General features: G+C 42.1%; 1 protein-coding gene across 1 annotated transcript in view; it reads left to right on the forward strand.

Annotated features, from left to right (window-relative positions):
* Positions 1 to 14,655, forward strand: part of MUSK (muscle associated receptor tyrosine kinase) — a 384,027-nt gene extending 369,372 nt beyond the window's left edge. Inside the window, exons 16-17 of the mRNA XM_073552439.1 lie at positions 3,676 to 3,824; positions 13,551 to 14,655. Coding sequence (XP_073408540.1) covers positions 3,676 to 3,824; positions 13,551 to 14,230 — 829 coding nt within the window. The 3' untranslated portion in view covers positions 14,231 to 14,655. The remainder of the gene's footprint in view (positions 1 to 3,675; positions 3,825 to 13,550) is intronic.
* The last annotated feature ends 665 nt before the right edge of the window (positions 14,656 to 15,320 follow it).

Below are 15,320 nucleotides of genomic sequence, written 5' to 3' on the forward strand. Positions count from 1 at the left end.
GTGCGCAGTACATGCGATGTGTGTCACATAGAGTTAGGGACATACCGCCAAACTTGTAGCCTAAGGCTGGACAGCCCCTTTAAGTGTAATCACAGTAATAAAACAATCTTTACCAGGCACAATGAGGGTGATTGGTGGTTTTTACACTAGTCTTGATCCTATAGGCCACTGCAGCATGGTGCTCCAAATTTATCATGAGGCACACTCCTGAGCATCAATTATCTGCATTTTTGGTCAATCCATGCACCAGAAAATGAGAAGTACGCTAGCCATAAGATGGTGTAGATTTAGGTTAAAGTGTTCACCATTGTTATAGTAAATCTGCAGCACAGAGTAAGGTCATGCAACCCTTTGTTAGGCCAAAAACAGATTTAAAAAAAAAAGTGTAAGGGCCAGGATGGTATGGCAAATAGTCTCAAATCTTGTAGCAAATACACTTGTGACAATTTTTTTTACCCCAGTTTTATGTTATACGTGGTCTGATAAATTCCCCCTAATCTGTGTAATGACTTTGATGCTCAGTTGAGGGATTTTTCTAGAATGTTGCAGAACAAATAGATTTGAATAAACACAAAACAATTCAGGCACTTTTCTGGCACAGTCCTTTATTAGTTTTGCAGAAGCCACACCAGACTTTCAGACTGATTCACACTTAGTCCAAGACTGCTAATGCCACATCTCAGGCCTACATGGCAACAAGGTCTGCCTGCAGTCTCTACCAGCAGGGGTCTGCACATTTGTCTACAGGACTATTCTACATCCTCTCTAATCTTGATAGAATGGTCTCCAAACCAGTAACTTTCCAGTCTCTGTCCACGCTACTACAACATGCGTAGCTTACTTCTTGAACACATCAAGATTACTGCTTATATCTGTTAGGCGTCGGGTTCCTGCAGCTGCACAGCGTGAATCCAGAGCCTTGCATCCTGCAATCTCCCATTCTTCTCCAACCGCTCAGGAACCTGCACAGCAATCTCAGCGTCACAGGCGCTCTGCTCAGACCAGCTCTGTAGGACTGGTTGTTGCTGCCACCTCTGGGTCAGCAATAGCAGCGCAGGCTGCCCTGCAGCAAGCCACTCCAGTGGCTAAGTCCTCTCGTCACGCTACTGGGCATGCTCACGAGACGATCTCCCATTGGAGATTGGGAGTCACGTGCTCAGGTCCTTCTCCTGATCTGATTGGTCCATCCCAGAGATCTGGAAGGTCCCGCACGGCTATAAAAGGTCCGCATGGCTGCTCGGCCATGCGCTAGTGTAGTCTCTAATTGCTACTGTGTGAATGATGATGGATGCATGAACCTGTGAATGACTCATTAAGATCCCCTCCCTCTGATATTATGTGTGTGGATAGGGACTTAGCCTTAGAGTCAGCGCCAGTCAGTGGCATGCTACAAGCCACAGTGCTCATCTCCACAGAGCTAGCGTCCGACAGTGCGCCCCTCCTGGGTATTGTCGTATAGCGGCTGAGTCAGTTGCCACGCTGCGGTCAGCAGCACTTGTTGGCGTCCGCGGTAGCGATGCCGCACGTACGGTAGGTCTAGACGGACACCGACCCTGTGTCTTGGGCCCGAGTCCTGTGACCATATACCATGCGTGCACACCGCTGAGACCTGTGAGGTCAACAGGCTCGGCATTTATGTTTATGCCTTAAGGCGACTCTGTGAATATAACAGAGTACGCCCAGTGCACACCGGGTGACGTTCAACCCGTGTGCGATATACCGCCATATTGTGCGTCTGCCATTATATAGCAGCAGTTTAACACCTCTGCACGGTGGACCCCGGGTGGCGAACTCACTTTCTATTTTATATTTAGTGCGTTCTGCTGTCCCTAACAATATCAGTTGTACTCCTGTCTAGCACCTCATATGATAACCTGAACACTTCCTGGCACCAAACCCCCTCTTTGTAAGGATTTTCCTCTGCCCATTGTAGTGCAGCATGTGTGTGACACACTGTGTATCCCAGTAATCACATCCTGGACCCAGACAATCCTCCTTTTCTCACAATAATCTCATTACTTTTCACAATCACAGCATTTTTCACTAGTCCCACCTCCTGTATAGGAACCTGTTTCATCAACTTCTTTTGGATTTTTGCTGCAATATGGTGACCCAGCGGCAACAGAAATGCATGACAACGATGTAACATATATATTTTGTAATGCAGCAGATGGACACAACTGAAACATTATAAACTCATGAGCAATCTACCTCTGAATGCTTCATATTTTAGATTTACAAATTGTCTCTTCAGAGCGGAAGAGGACTAGAACCCTAGTGTCACGTATAGGAAGTAGTAATCAAAAAAATTCAATGTCGACCCTTTAACGAACCTTGTCACATGATGTAGGATAAAACCCGAAACAAAAATCTGAATTTGCAGACTGTTTCGAGATACTGCCCCTTGTCAATGCAAAGAGTAAAATCTGGTTTGGCTGTGTAAGAGGTGTCTGACCGAGATCCAAGGATTATCGTTTCTCATTGTGGACATGTCAAGCATGCCGAGATGAGGAGACTTTTAAGCTGCAGATCTAACACTTTGCACTGATGAGGGGCAGTACCCCGAAACCCATGTCTGCAAATTGAGATTCTGGTTTTGGCTTTTATCCGAAGTCATATGACAAGGCTGGTTAAAGGGTCAACATTTACTTTTAGGATTGCTACTTCCTATAGGAGACATTAGAGTTCCAGTCCTCTTCCTCTCTGAAGAAAGAACTTGTATATTTCCCAGAGGAGCATTGCAGCTTAAAAGTCTCATATATCGGCATGCTTGACATGTCACTCTCCACAAGGAAAAACGATACCCCTTGGATCCTGGTCAGACACCTCTCACACAGCCAAACCAGATCTCACACTTTGCACTGATGAGGGGCAGTACCCTGAAACACAGTGGCTGCAAATTGAGATTCTGGTTTTGGCTTTTATCCAAAGTCTGGTTAAAGGGTAGACATTGACTTTTAGGATTGGTACGTCCTATAGGTGGCACTAGAGTTCTAGTCCTCTTCCTATCTGAAGAGACAATATACATATTTCCTAGAGGAGTATTGCGACATGCCTGACATGTCATGCTCCGCAAATATTTTGCTCTTGTTACATCATTATCTAAACAACATACATTGGGGCATATATATATATGAGTAATACATTAATGAAATTAAACAATTTGTCTCAGTGGTTCATGCTGTCTGATCTGTCTAATTTTAAGACTGTCCTGTCAAAGCTTACACAACCTATCACTTGTATTTTTTGTCACTTAGTATTACCTATTAGATCCCTTTTTTGATAAATCATTCCTCATTTCAGTGACATCATGGCCCTTGTCAGACAAGACACAGAAAAGGCCTAAAGCACTTATTAAAAATGGTGCAAGTGATGAAAGAAAGATTTGTCACAAATTTTGCCACAATTCTGGCGTGTTTATGCAGTATGCTCCACTGCCTTTACTTTATATTAGAAGTCACATAAGGAACAGGCGACTGAGTGATAAAAGTAATTCTGAATTTATCTGTAAAAGTGAGCACAGTAAGTACAGCTATAGTGGTTAAATGGCTAAATAAGCCATTGTCATACATGACAAACACTTTTTATAAAAGTCTTGAAAATTCTCAGGTGTACAAACAAATACTACTTCATCTTCATGGTGAGAAGTAAAATCATTATATTGTTGTTTTTAAGGGCACCAGGATTGCTTCCATATGAACCTTTCACAATGGTAGCAGTGAAGATGCTGAAAGAAGAAGCCTCTGCTGACATGCAGGCCGACTTCCAAAGAGAAGCTGCACTTATGGCAGAATTTGATCACCCCAACATTGTAAAGCTTCTGGGTAAGTTTATTGTAGTTTTAGAATGAAACGTCAAAAGTAAAAATCAAGAAGCCACAGTGATTGGTTTTTTTTTAGGTCATTTATGGGTTAATTTCTGTGACTTTCTTGAAACAATCTGGATGGGCAATGTTAGTAAATGGACCTGTCATTAGGATACTGTGACAGAGTGTGGTCAGATGATAGCAGTGTCCGATGACACATACACCCAAAGGTAGTTAGAACAGCTTCACCATCCTAATGTCATGGCTCAGCTGTCGGGTGACCCGGGACCAGGGGCTCATTCCCTGTCCTTGCCACAAGGGGGTGCTCTAGCTTGCCCTATTCCCAGGGATACTTCTGAAGGTGAGGATGCTGGGGCCGTCACCCTTGCCATGTCTCCTTAATCAGCCCTCCATCTGTTCTCTTTCCCTACCCAGGTAAGAGGGGTGCTACTGTGCACTGCAGTACACCAACACGACGAACAAGACAACACAAACAAGTGTAAACTGAAATACCAAGCGTACAAATATTCACTCACATATAACAGAGGAATACAGTGGGGAGTGGAAGATGGGGGAATAACCAAAGTAAGGAGAGAAGAGAATTATCACACTTACAAACCAGGCAACAGTCACAGTTATATCCTCCAAAACTTCTTCTCATATAAACACCTCTCCACCAAGCCATAAAGCAAAAGCTAGCTTTGACATGGGTTTGAATTAGGACCCAGATTATAAAGGGCATGGGAGTGGCTAACCGAGCTCAACTGAGCGCTCATAGTACCTGAATCTCCAACATGGCTGATTAACTTCTGTTCTGTCAACATAAATAAACACCATTTAAAAAGAAGTGCTTATTTTCAGCACAGAAGTAAGAGCAATCAGATGCTGCCATCTTCTGGCTTCTCTCTGTTGTGGTAACCGCATGACACCTATTAGTAGTTCTGACTTTCATTGTGCTGTTGCTGTAAGGGTTAAACTACTTAGTTTGACTCCTGAGGTTTTAGGGTATGTTCACACGCTGCGGAATGCTCTGCAGATTTGGCAGCGTGGATTTTGTAAAATCTGCAGGTAAATCTGCAGGTCAAAAGACCTGCGGTTTTACCTGTGGATTATCCTGCGGTTTTGTCCTGTGGTTTTTCTTCTCCACAATGGAGGAGATGGTAAACTGCAGCGGAATCCGCAGAAAGAATTGACATGTCAATTCTTTCTGCGGTTTTGAAATCGTAGCAAATCCGCGCGGAAAATTCCGCAGCGTCTGCACAGTGTTTTTTTTTCCATAGGTTAGAATGCTACTGTACACCGCAGCAAAAACTGCTGCGGATGCGCAGCAGAATCCGCAGCGTGTGCACACACCCTTATTGCATTAGCTGTTTTGAGTTTGTTACTCCGTGCAGGTTTATGAACTTACATCCTGGCTTCCTTCTTTGCCAGTGATAGATTTCTACTTCCTGGATTGGAGTTGAAGGAGCAGTTCAGTGTTAGTAGCAGGTGTTTAGGGTGATTTTCAGGAGATTTCTGTTTGGAGTTGGTTTGTGTGTTTTTCTCACTAACATTTCCCATTTAGTTTGTGCAACCTACAACTACCCTGTTTCCCACTTGGTTCTTTTGTGACTGCATTTGTATGATCATAGTTTTCTTTTATTCCTGTTTTCCCCTGAGTGTCTGGTTTTTGTTATCCTGTACACTTCTGTCCTATACCTAACTGGATGGGGGAGGGAACAGATGAGTGTTATTACAGAAGCATAGCAAGGTACAAGACCCCAGTGCCTCCACCATCAGGAATAATCTGAGGGACAGGGATAGCCTAGGTTTCCGATAGTTTGAGGGACAGGGTACAGTGGGTATGGAAAGTAGTCAGACCCCTTTACATTTTGCAGCCATTTGGTAAATTTAAAAAAGTTCATTTTTTTTTCTCATTAATGTACACTCTGCACCGCATCTTGACTGAAAAAAACAGAAATGTAGAAATTTTTGCAAATTTATTAAAAAAGAAAAACTGAAATATCACATGGTCATAAGTATTCAGACCCTTTGCTCAATATTGAGTAGAAGCACCCTTTTGAGCTAGTACAGCCATGAGTCTTCTTGGGAATGATGCAACATGTTTTTCACACCTGGATTTGGGGATCCTCTGCTATTCTTCCTTTCAGATCCTCTCCAGTTGCATCAGGTGGGATGGTGAACGTTGGTGGACAGCCATTTTCATGTCTCTCCAGAGATGCTCAATTGGGTTTAGGTCAAGGCTCTGGCTGGGCCAGTCAAGAATGGTCACAGATTTGTTCTGAAGCCACTCCTTTGTTATTTTAGCTGTGTAGTTAGGGTCATTGTCTTGTTGGAAGGTGAACCTTCAGCCCAGTCCTAGGTCCAGAGCACTCTGGAAGAGCTTTTCATCCAGGATATCTCTGTACTTGGCCACATTCATATTTCCTTCAGTTGCAACCAGTCGTACAGTCCCTGCAGCTGAAAAACTCCTCCATAGCATGATGCTGCCACCACCGTGTTTCACTGTTGTGATTGTATTGGGCAGGTGATGAGCAGTGCCTGTTTTTCTCCAAACATACCTCTTAGAATTATCACCAAAAATTTCTGTCTTTGTCTCATCAGGCCAGAGAATCTTATTTCTCATAGCCCGGGAGTCCTTCATGTGCTTTTAGTAAACTCTCTGCGGCCTTTCATATGTCTGGCACTGAGGAGAGGCTTCTATCAGGCCACTCTGCCATAAAGGCCCAACTGGTGGAGGGCTGCAGTAATAGTTGACTTTGTGGAACTTTATCCCATCTCCCTACTGCATCTGTAGAGCTCAGCCACAGTGATCTTGGGGATCTTCTTTACCTCTCTCACCAAGGCTCTTCTCCCACGATTGCTCAGTTTGGCTGGTCAGCCAGGTCTAGAAAGACGTCTGGTGGTCCCAAACATATTCCATTTAAAGATTCTGGAGGCCACTATGCTCTTAGGAACCTTGAGTGCTGCAGAAATTCTTTTGTAGCCTTGACCAGATCTGTGCCTTGCCACAATTCTGTCTCTGAGCTCCTTGGCGAGTTCCTTTGACCTTTTGATTTTCATTTAGTCTGACATGCACTGTGAGCTGCGAGGTTTTATATAGACAGATGTGTGCCTTTACAAATCAGTTTAACCGCTTCCTGACCGCCAACGGTAGATAACCGTCAGCGCTTGCTGGGCTTTGTGCAGCGGTGACATTTATCTACTGTCGGCAGTTTTGTGCCTCCCGGGATCCCCACATACCTTATAATGCAGGGATCCCGGCGCACAATGCTTGCTGGGACCCCCAGCATCATCGAGACCGGATTGATTCAGGTCCTGATGATGTCAGCATCACAGCAGCCAATGAGAGAGCTCACTGGGAAAGCTGCTTGTTTCCCGGCGATCTCACTCATTGTACCGCAACTTCTCCTCTGATCTCACACTGACATGAGATCAGAGGAGAAACAGCATCACTGTGTGACTAGATCGCTGCCTGGCACATAGCAACGCCACTTCTCCTCTGATCTCACACTAACTGGAGATCAGAGGAGAAACAGTGTTACTGTGTGACTAGATCGCTGCCTGGCACAGCTGATCGCTGCCTGGCACAGCTGCCAGGCAGCGATCTTGTCACACAGTAACGCTGTTTCTCCTCTGATCTCCTGTCAGTATGAGATCAAAGGAGAAGTGGCATTACTATGTGCCAGGCAGCGATCTAGTCACACAGTAATGCTGCTTCTCCTCTGATCTCCTGTCAGCGCAAGATCAGAAAAGAAGTGGAGTTACTATGTGCCAGACAGCGATCTTGTCACATAGTAATGCTGCTTCTCCTCTGATTTCCTGTCAGTGCGAGATCAGAGGAGAAGTGGCGTTACTATGAGTCAGATCGCAGGGCAGCGATCCTGTCACAAAAAAAAGTAAGGAAAAAAAAAGCAGGTACGCAGGTTAGGGTTAGGTCTAGGGTTAGGGTTAGGTCTAGGGTTAGGGCTAGGGTTAGGGTTAGGGCTAGGGTTAGGGTTAGGGCTAGGGTTAGGGTTGGGATTTGGGTTATGGGTGTGTTGGAGGTAGGTTTGTGGTTAGGGTTATGGTTAGGGTTGGGATTAGGGTTAGGGGAGTGTTGGGGTTAGGGTTGTAATTAGAATTGGGGGTTTCCACTGTTTAGGCACATTAGGGGCTCTGCAAACGCAACATGACGCCCGCAGACCATTCCATCAAAGTCTGCATTCTGTAACATCACAACTTCGCTTCCGAGCCCCACCATGCACCCACACAATAGTTTTCTCCCACATATGGGGCACCAGTGTACTCAGGACAAATTGGTCAACAACTTTTGGGGTCCAATTTCTGTTACCCTTGTGAAAATAAAAACTTGGGGGCTGAAAGATCATTTTTGTGGAAAAATATGATTTTTTTTTAATTTCACGGCTCTACATTATAAACTTTAGTGAAACATTTGGGGGTTCAAAGTGCTCAACACACATCTAGATAATTTCCTTGGGGGTCTAGTTTCCAAAATGGGGTCACTTGTGGGGGGTTTGTACTGTTTAGGCACATCAGGGGCTCTGCAAACGTAACATTATGCTCGCAGACCATTCCATCAAAGTCTAGTTTTCATAATGGGGTCACTTGTGGGGGGTTTGTACTGTTTAGGCACATCAGGGGCTCTGCAAACGCAACATTACGCTCGCAGACCATTCCATCAAAGTCTGCATTCCAGAACATCACTTCTTCCCTTCCGAGCCCCACCATGTGCCCAAACAGTAGTTTTCTCCCACATATGGGGTACCAGCGTACTCAGGACAAATTTAACAACAACTTTTTGGGTCCAATTTCTCCTGTTACCCTTGTGAAAATAAAAAATCCTGGGCTAAAAGATCATTTTTGTGGGAAAAAATGATTTTTTATTTTCATGGCTCTACGTTATAAACTTCTGTGAAGCACTTGGGGGTTCAAAGTGCTCACCACATATCTAGATAAGTTCCTTAACTGGTCTAGTTTCCAAAATGTGGTCACTCGCGGGGGGTTTCCATTGCTTAGGTACATCAGGGGCTCTCCAAATGCGACACGGCGTCCGATCTCAATTCCAGCCAATTCTGCATTGAAAAAGTAAAACGGCACTCCTTCCTTTCTGAGCTCTGCCGTGTGCCCAAACAGTGGTTTAGTCCCATATACCGGGTATCGGCGTATTTGGGAGAAATTGCACAAAAAATTTTGAGGTTCATTTTCTCTTTCTACACTTGTGAAAATAAAAAAAAAATGGTTCTGAAGTAAAATGTTTGTGAAAAAAAGTTAAATATTTCTTTTTTCTTTCCACATTCCATTCATTCATGTGAAGCACTTGAAGGGTTAATAAACTTCTTGAATGTAGTTTTGAGCACCTTAAGGGGTCCAGTTTTTCGAATGGTGTCACTTTTGGGTATTTTCTGTCATATTGACCCCCCAAACTCACTTCAAATGTGAGGTGGTGCCTAAAAAAATGGTTTTGTAAATTTTGTTGTCAAAATGAGAAATCGCTGGTCAACTTTTAACTCTTTTAAGTTCCTAACAAAAAAAAAATTATGTTTCCAAAATTGTGCAGATGTAAAGTAGACATGTGGGAAATGTTATTTATTAGCTATTTTGTGCACTATGACTCTCTGATTTAAGGGCATAAAAATTACAAGTTTGAAAATTGCTAAATGTTCTAAATTTTCGCCAAATTTCGATTTTTTTTTTTTTTTTTTTAACAAATAAGCGCAGCTCATATCTAAGAAATTTTACAACTATCATGAAGTACAATATGTCATGAGAAAACAATGTCAGAATCAGTAGGATCCATTGAAGTGTTCTAGAGTTATGACCTCAAAGTGACACTGGTCAGAATTGAAAAAATTGGCCTGGTCACGAAGGCAAAAACAGGCTCTGGTGTGAAAGGGTTAATTAAACACAGCTGGACTCCAGTGAAAGAGTAGAACCATCTCAAGGAGACTTAAATATGAGTGTCTGAGCAAAGCGTCTGAATACTTATGACCATGTGATATTTCAGTTTTCTTTTTTAATTAATTTGCAAAAACTTCTATATTTCTGTTTTTTTCAGTCAAGATGGGATGCAGAGTGTTCATTAGTGAGAAAAAAATGAACTTTTTTGAATTTACCAAATGGCTGCAAAGAACCAAAGAGTGAAAAATTTAAAGGGGTCTGAATACTTTCCGCACCCACTGTAGGAGCCCATTGTCCCTGGCAATAACGTGACAGGACCTATCTTAACTATTATGCACTTGTCTCAAGTTAAATATATAGCTTTGAACCAAAGTCAGTCCAAATTGATCATTTAGTCTTTATGGTGTCAAATTTTAGTAAGAAGCAACGAAATCATTAGGACAAACTTACGAAAAATAGATTTTGCTTCTATAAATCGTCCTACAGTAATTAGACAGCTAGTGCTGTTGAATTTGCCTTGAATTCTCTTGAAAGCTTAACATATGAGCCTAATTTATTGTTAAGACTCCCCAAAGGGATCATCCAGCTGCATGAGAAAAAATAAATATACGATATTCACTATCAAATATCGTTCACATTTTTCACTTTGCCCAATGTGAGCCATGGCATAGGGTGTGTAGATTCACATGAGGTATTAACAATTCTAGAAAATAAAATCTCAGATGCCTGTATATATTGGATTGTCATTTTTTATAAAAGTGCAATTGCTTCTTTACACCATTCAATCTGTTCCAGTTCACTAGATATTTGCCTTTCACTATCAATTCCGTAGGACACACTTATTTTTTGGACTGGGGGAATAAAAAAATAATAAAATTAAAACTGACTCAGGAATAACTTCAGTCCCAAATGAATTAACAACACAAGTTAAATAATACACATTAGTTGGTTGTCCAATGATAAAGCAGATATCTTGAAGTATTTGGCATTATTAAAGGGAACCTGTCACCAGGTTTGGCTGATATAAGATATGGCCACTGCCTTTCAGGGCTTATCTACAGTATACTTTAATGCTGTAGATAAGCCCCTGATTCGACCTGAAAGATAAAAAAAATAACTTTTATTATACTTACCCGGGGGGGTGGCGGTCCGGTCCGATGGGTGTCGCAAGTCAGGTCTGGCACCCCCCATCTTATTGCGATGCCGCCCTCCTGTTGCTTCATCGCTTCCCGACATCATGCTCTAGCGCAGGCGCACTTCTCTGCCCTGTTGTGGGCAGAGCAAAGTACTGCAGTGCGCAGGCGCCGGGAAAGGTCAGCTCCTGCAGAGAGGTACACCTGTGCAGGAGTGCAATGCTCGGGAGTCATGAAGCAACAGGAGGGCGGCATCACATGAAGATGGGAGGCGCCAGACCGGACCTGCGACAGCCATCGGACCGGACCACCCCCCTGGTGAGTATAATAAAACTTATTTTTCTTATCTTTCCGGTTACATCGGGGTCTTATCTACAGCATTACAGAATGCTGTAGATAACCCCTGAAGGGCAGTGGCCACATCTTTTAGCGGCCAAAACAGGTGACATTTTCCCTTTATGTGCCGATAATATCTGAGATATGTATGTACTTTTTACCTGTAGTTGCTGATTGTACTTCAGCTAAGAACAAACATCAGCATTTTTAATGTTGGCTTTTTCCTTTTGTTTTTTAAAATGGATGAGCATCTCTTCTGACTACAATTTCTTTGAGATGACATTGTACTGTATTCCTTGGTGTATTGCTCAGAACAATCTGTTCAGAATACTTCACTTGGCAGGATGGACTTTGGTCCTATTGCTAAATCAAGAAAATGTGCCAAAGTTTAGTATTTCTAAATCCCTTCGTTCTCCATTCAAGACATATTTTGTTTAGTTTACATTTGTCCTTGTGTTTGAAGCCTCAAGCCAAACTCTACTGCACCAACTGCATTCTGTAGCAGAATTAGCCCAGCAACTCCGTGTTCAAGTCAGAGCATCCGCCTTTAATAGGAAGCTGTTATCAGAAAATGTCCTGTTGCTTTCTTCAAGTTCTTGTGTTAAATAAATGTAATTTTCTCTAAATTTGATCAATGTTATTTATTTTAGCTTTTTCGCATATTACACTATTAAAAATAAAAATGAGAAATTTTGCAATTTTCAAACTGTCCACTGGGAGTGTTTATAAACCCTAGCATCCTGTTGTTTCAAGCAATTCACATGTACATTAGCAGCAATTATTTTTTTCATTTTACTCACTTATAAGGCGCCATTAAATCCATATCAGCACTGTCTCCATTGGGGTTCACAATCTAAATTTTTATCAGTAAGTGTTTTTTTTGAGTGTTGGAAAAAAATGGGAGTACCAGAAGAAAATCCAAGCAAACACCTTGCAGATGTTGTCCTTAGGGAAATTAGAACCTAGGACCCCAGCGACGCAATGCAACAATGCTAACCATTTAGCCACCAGGCTGCAATAAATAGAATCTGACCCTATCTTTTTATTGAAGCATCTAATGAGCGTGCACAAAAGTCATTGTGAAAAAAGGGGAGCAGGTCAGTTGTTATATTGGTTATTATGATTGTGGGTACCTGTGTTTTCAGCTGTTCTTAGAAATGTTGCTTGTCATTGGAATTCTGCCTCTAATGATAGGGAGCCTGCTGAAAACTCTTCCTGAAAGGAAATAAGGTATGAGACCACAAAAGCCTAAGTGACAAGTGTGAAAATTATAAGACTACTAATGTTTTTGTATTTTGTTTTTTAATTGAGATTGGGAAAACCATATAAACTCGATTGTCGGTGGCATTTAGGATCTTTCTGTCATCCAAAAACTTCACTTTCTTTAAAGACATTCTTCTTCATTCTAATCCTGTATTCTCTTACTCCCTTCAGAATACAAAACAGCAATCTAGTAGGTGGAGATTTCCTAATACAGTTATCTCAGGAGTTTGTTCACAAGTTTTTAACCCCATTCCCCTTCATTCAATACATTTAGTGTTAATATTGCCAATATACAGTGTGCACAAGCCAAACCATATCAAAATATGTGCAATAGACAGAATCCATTTCAATGTCCTGGTTTGTCGTTTCCAACTTTTGGTGAATCCAGAACAAATGTCAAAAGTCCCAGTTGACCTTGACAAATCCTCAGCTCCCACCTTTATCCTGATAACTCATCACAAAATATCAGTGCTTTGTACTACTACGCCACAACTTGATCATGCACATTCCATTGTTTGTTCTCAGCTTTCTTAGTAATCACATTTTTACTGTTGTCATTTCCCTGGAGACCTGTAAACCACAGCTGGACAGGCATGTCATGCACACCAGCTGTGAGGATTTCATAAAACGAGGATTAGAACAAACTGCTTTTACCAGTAATAGTGGGGAAAAAGATGGACATTTGTATATAAGAAGTGGATGAGCTTGCAAATTAGAAAATTGGTACATAGAGAGTAGAGATGAGATGATTGCTTGACACAACCCCGGTTCATGGTCTAGGCTCTCTGGTCATGGACAGGTGCTGCCTGAGTTTTCTTACCCACTAGGATTCAAAGCTTGGTTTATTAGTCGGGTTGATGAGACGTCAACTGTGAGCTTCAGGGAGGACAGAGATGTTACTCAGGCTAGAGAAGAAGAAGCCACAAGATGAGGACAATTGCACAGCACTTGTCTGGACTGTGGACCTGGGTTGTATGAAGCGCCATCTCTAGTGCTGAGCTAAAACGTTCCTCCTGTATTCATGACCATCTTTCCAGTGTGATACTCTTTCTGTTTATCTATACTGTATGCCCAATGTATCATTAACACAAAATACGTTTCCTTGCTTTCAGGTGTGTGTGCTGTTGGAAAACCAATGTGTCTTCTTTTTGAATATATGGCCCATGGAGACCTAAATGAATATTTGCGACACAGATCACCACGAGCCTTAAGCAGCTTAAGCCACAGTAGTCTTGCTACTAAAGTCAGACTCTCAGACCTGAATCCATCACCACTGTCTTGCACAGATCAGCTCCACATTGCCCGACAGGTGTCAGCAGGGATGGCCTATCTCTCTGAGCGAAAGTTTGTGCATCGGGACCTGGCTACCAGGAATTGTTTGGTGGGTGAAAACATGGTGGTAAAAATAGCTGATTTTGGCCTTTCTAGGAACATATACTCAGCAGATTACTACAAGGCAAATGAAAATGACGCAATACCAATTCGCTGGATGCCGCCAGAGTCCATATTTTACAATCGTTATACAACAGAGTCTGACGTTTGGGCTTATGGTGTTGTCTTGTGGGAAATATTCTCTTACGGCATGCAACCTTACTATGGCATGGCACATGAAGAAGTCATATATTTTGTTAGAGATTGTAACATTTTGTCATGCCCGGAAAACTGCCCACTGGAATTATATAATCTTATGCGTCTATGCTGGAGCAAAATGCCCACTGATCGTCCAAGTTTTGCATGTATTCATCGCATTTTGGAGCGCATGTATGACAGAGCCATCTCTGCTCAAGTTTAAGGGGTATATGCTTCAGTGTGACATTGAAACCCTAATAAATCCTTTGAAGATATACCTAGATTTTCCACAAAACATGCAGTGTTATATGGAAGCATGGAACGGGGCAAGACATGCCAATGGTCGGGATAATGGACCCACTTCACCACTATTGAAAAAGGAAGTTTTGCTAAAGTGGAGAAAAAAAAAATATGACTGAAACATGTATTTAATTTAAAAACTGAATGAAAATGAGCGCAAAGCAGCTTTTCACAGTGTTCTAAAAATATAAATGACTGATTACACTGTTCTGAACTTCCAGACATTTACATGAATGAATACATTTTATTAGAGATACATAAAGGAGGTCCAGAATACTAGTAGCAAAATATAGTGCAGGTTTGCATGTATTTCACCACTAAAGGTTTACTGGAACAGAAATAAGTTGTTTGTCAGACAGATACATCTTTAAAAGCTAACCGTTCATTCCTAGTATTGTAATTACATGGACTTATAGGACCTTGATAGGCTATGGTCACATTACATTTTACCCTCACGGCAGTTGGCAGTTGGGGCTTACTCCAGAAGCCATGGAAAGCGAGAGGATGTGCTATTGACTGTAAAGATGTAGGCGGAGTCACTGTGTGGTCTGGTCATTTTCGGTCTTATCTGTTTGCTGTAGGCTCCAAGATGTGGTCAACGGTGTATTAGAAACCATCTCAAATACGCAGATACGTCAGAAAATTATGACCGATAGAGCACACAGTGCATTATTACAGTCAATGGCCCAGTCAACACATATGCCCAAATCCCATTTTCCAGGGTCTCATATGTAGGCCCCAATGGAGCCACTGACGTGAAGGTACAACACATGTGGACCTGGCCTTAAACAAAACAGTGTGTGGTTCACGAAATAGTATGGAGATCAGCTAATCTTTTTTTATGCTTCAGAATTAGATTATTGATTACAACCTAACATTATATTTCAAGCTATGTAGGATGCTTTCCACAAATGTAGCACATTGTATGTTCAACCATCTGTTCCTTCTCTACAACTCTTCTTCACATTTGAACGTCTGTCACCAATATTTTGGGTGTAATTGGTTTATTTCCT

Source organism: Dendrobates tinctorius, unplaced genomic scaffold (genome assembly GCF_039654945.1).
Source record: "Dendrobates tinctorius isolate UK_male_01 unplaced genomic scaffold, ASM3965494v1 ptg000191l, whole genome shotgun sequence".
NCBI classification, from domain to species: domain Eukaryota; kingdom Metazoa; phylum Chordata; class Amphibia; order Anura; family Dendrobatidae; genus Dendrobates; species Dendrobates tinctorius.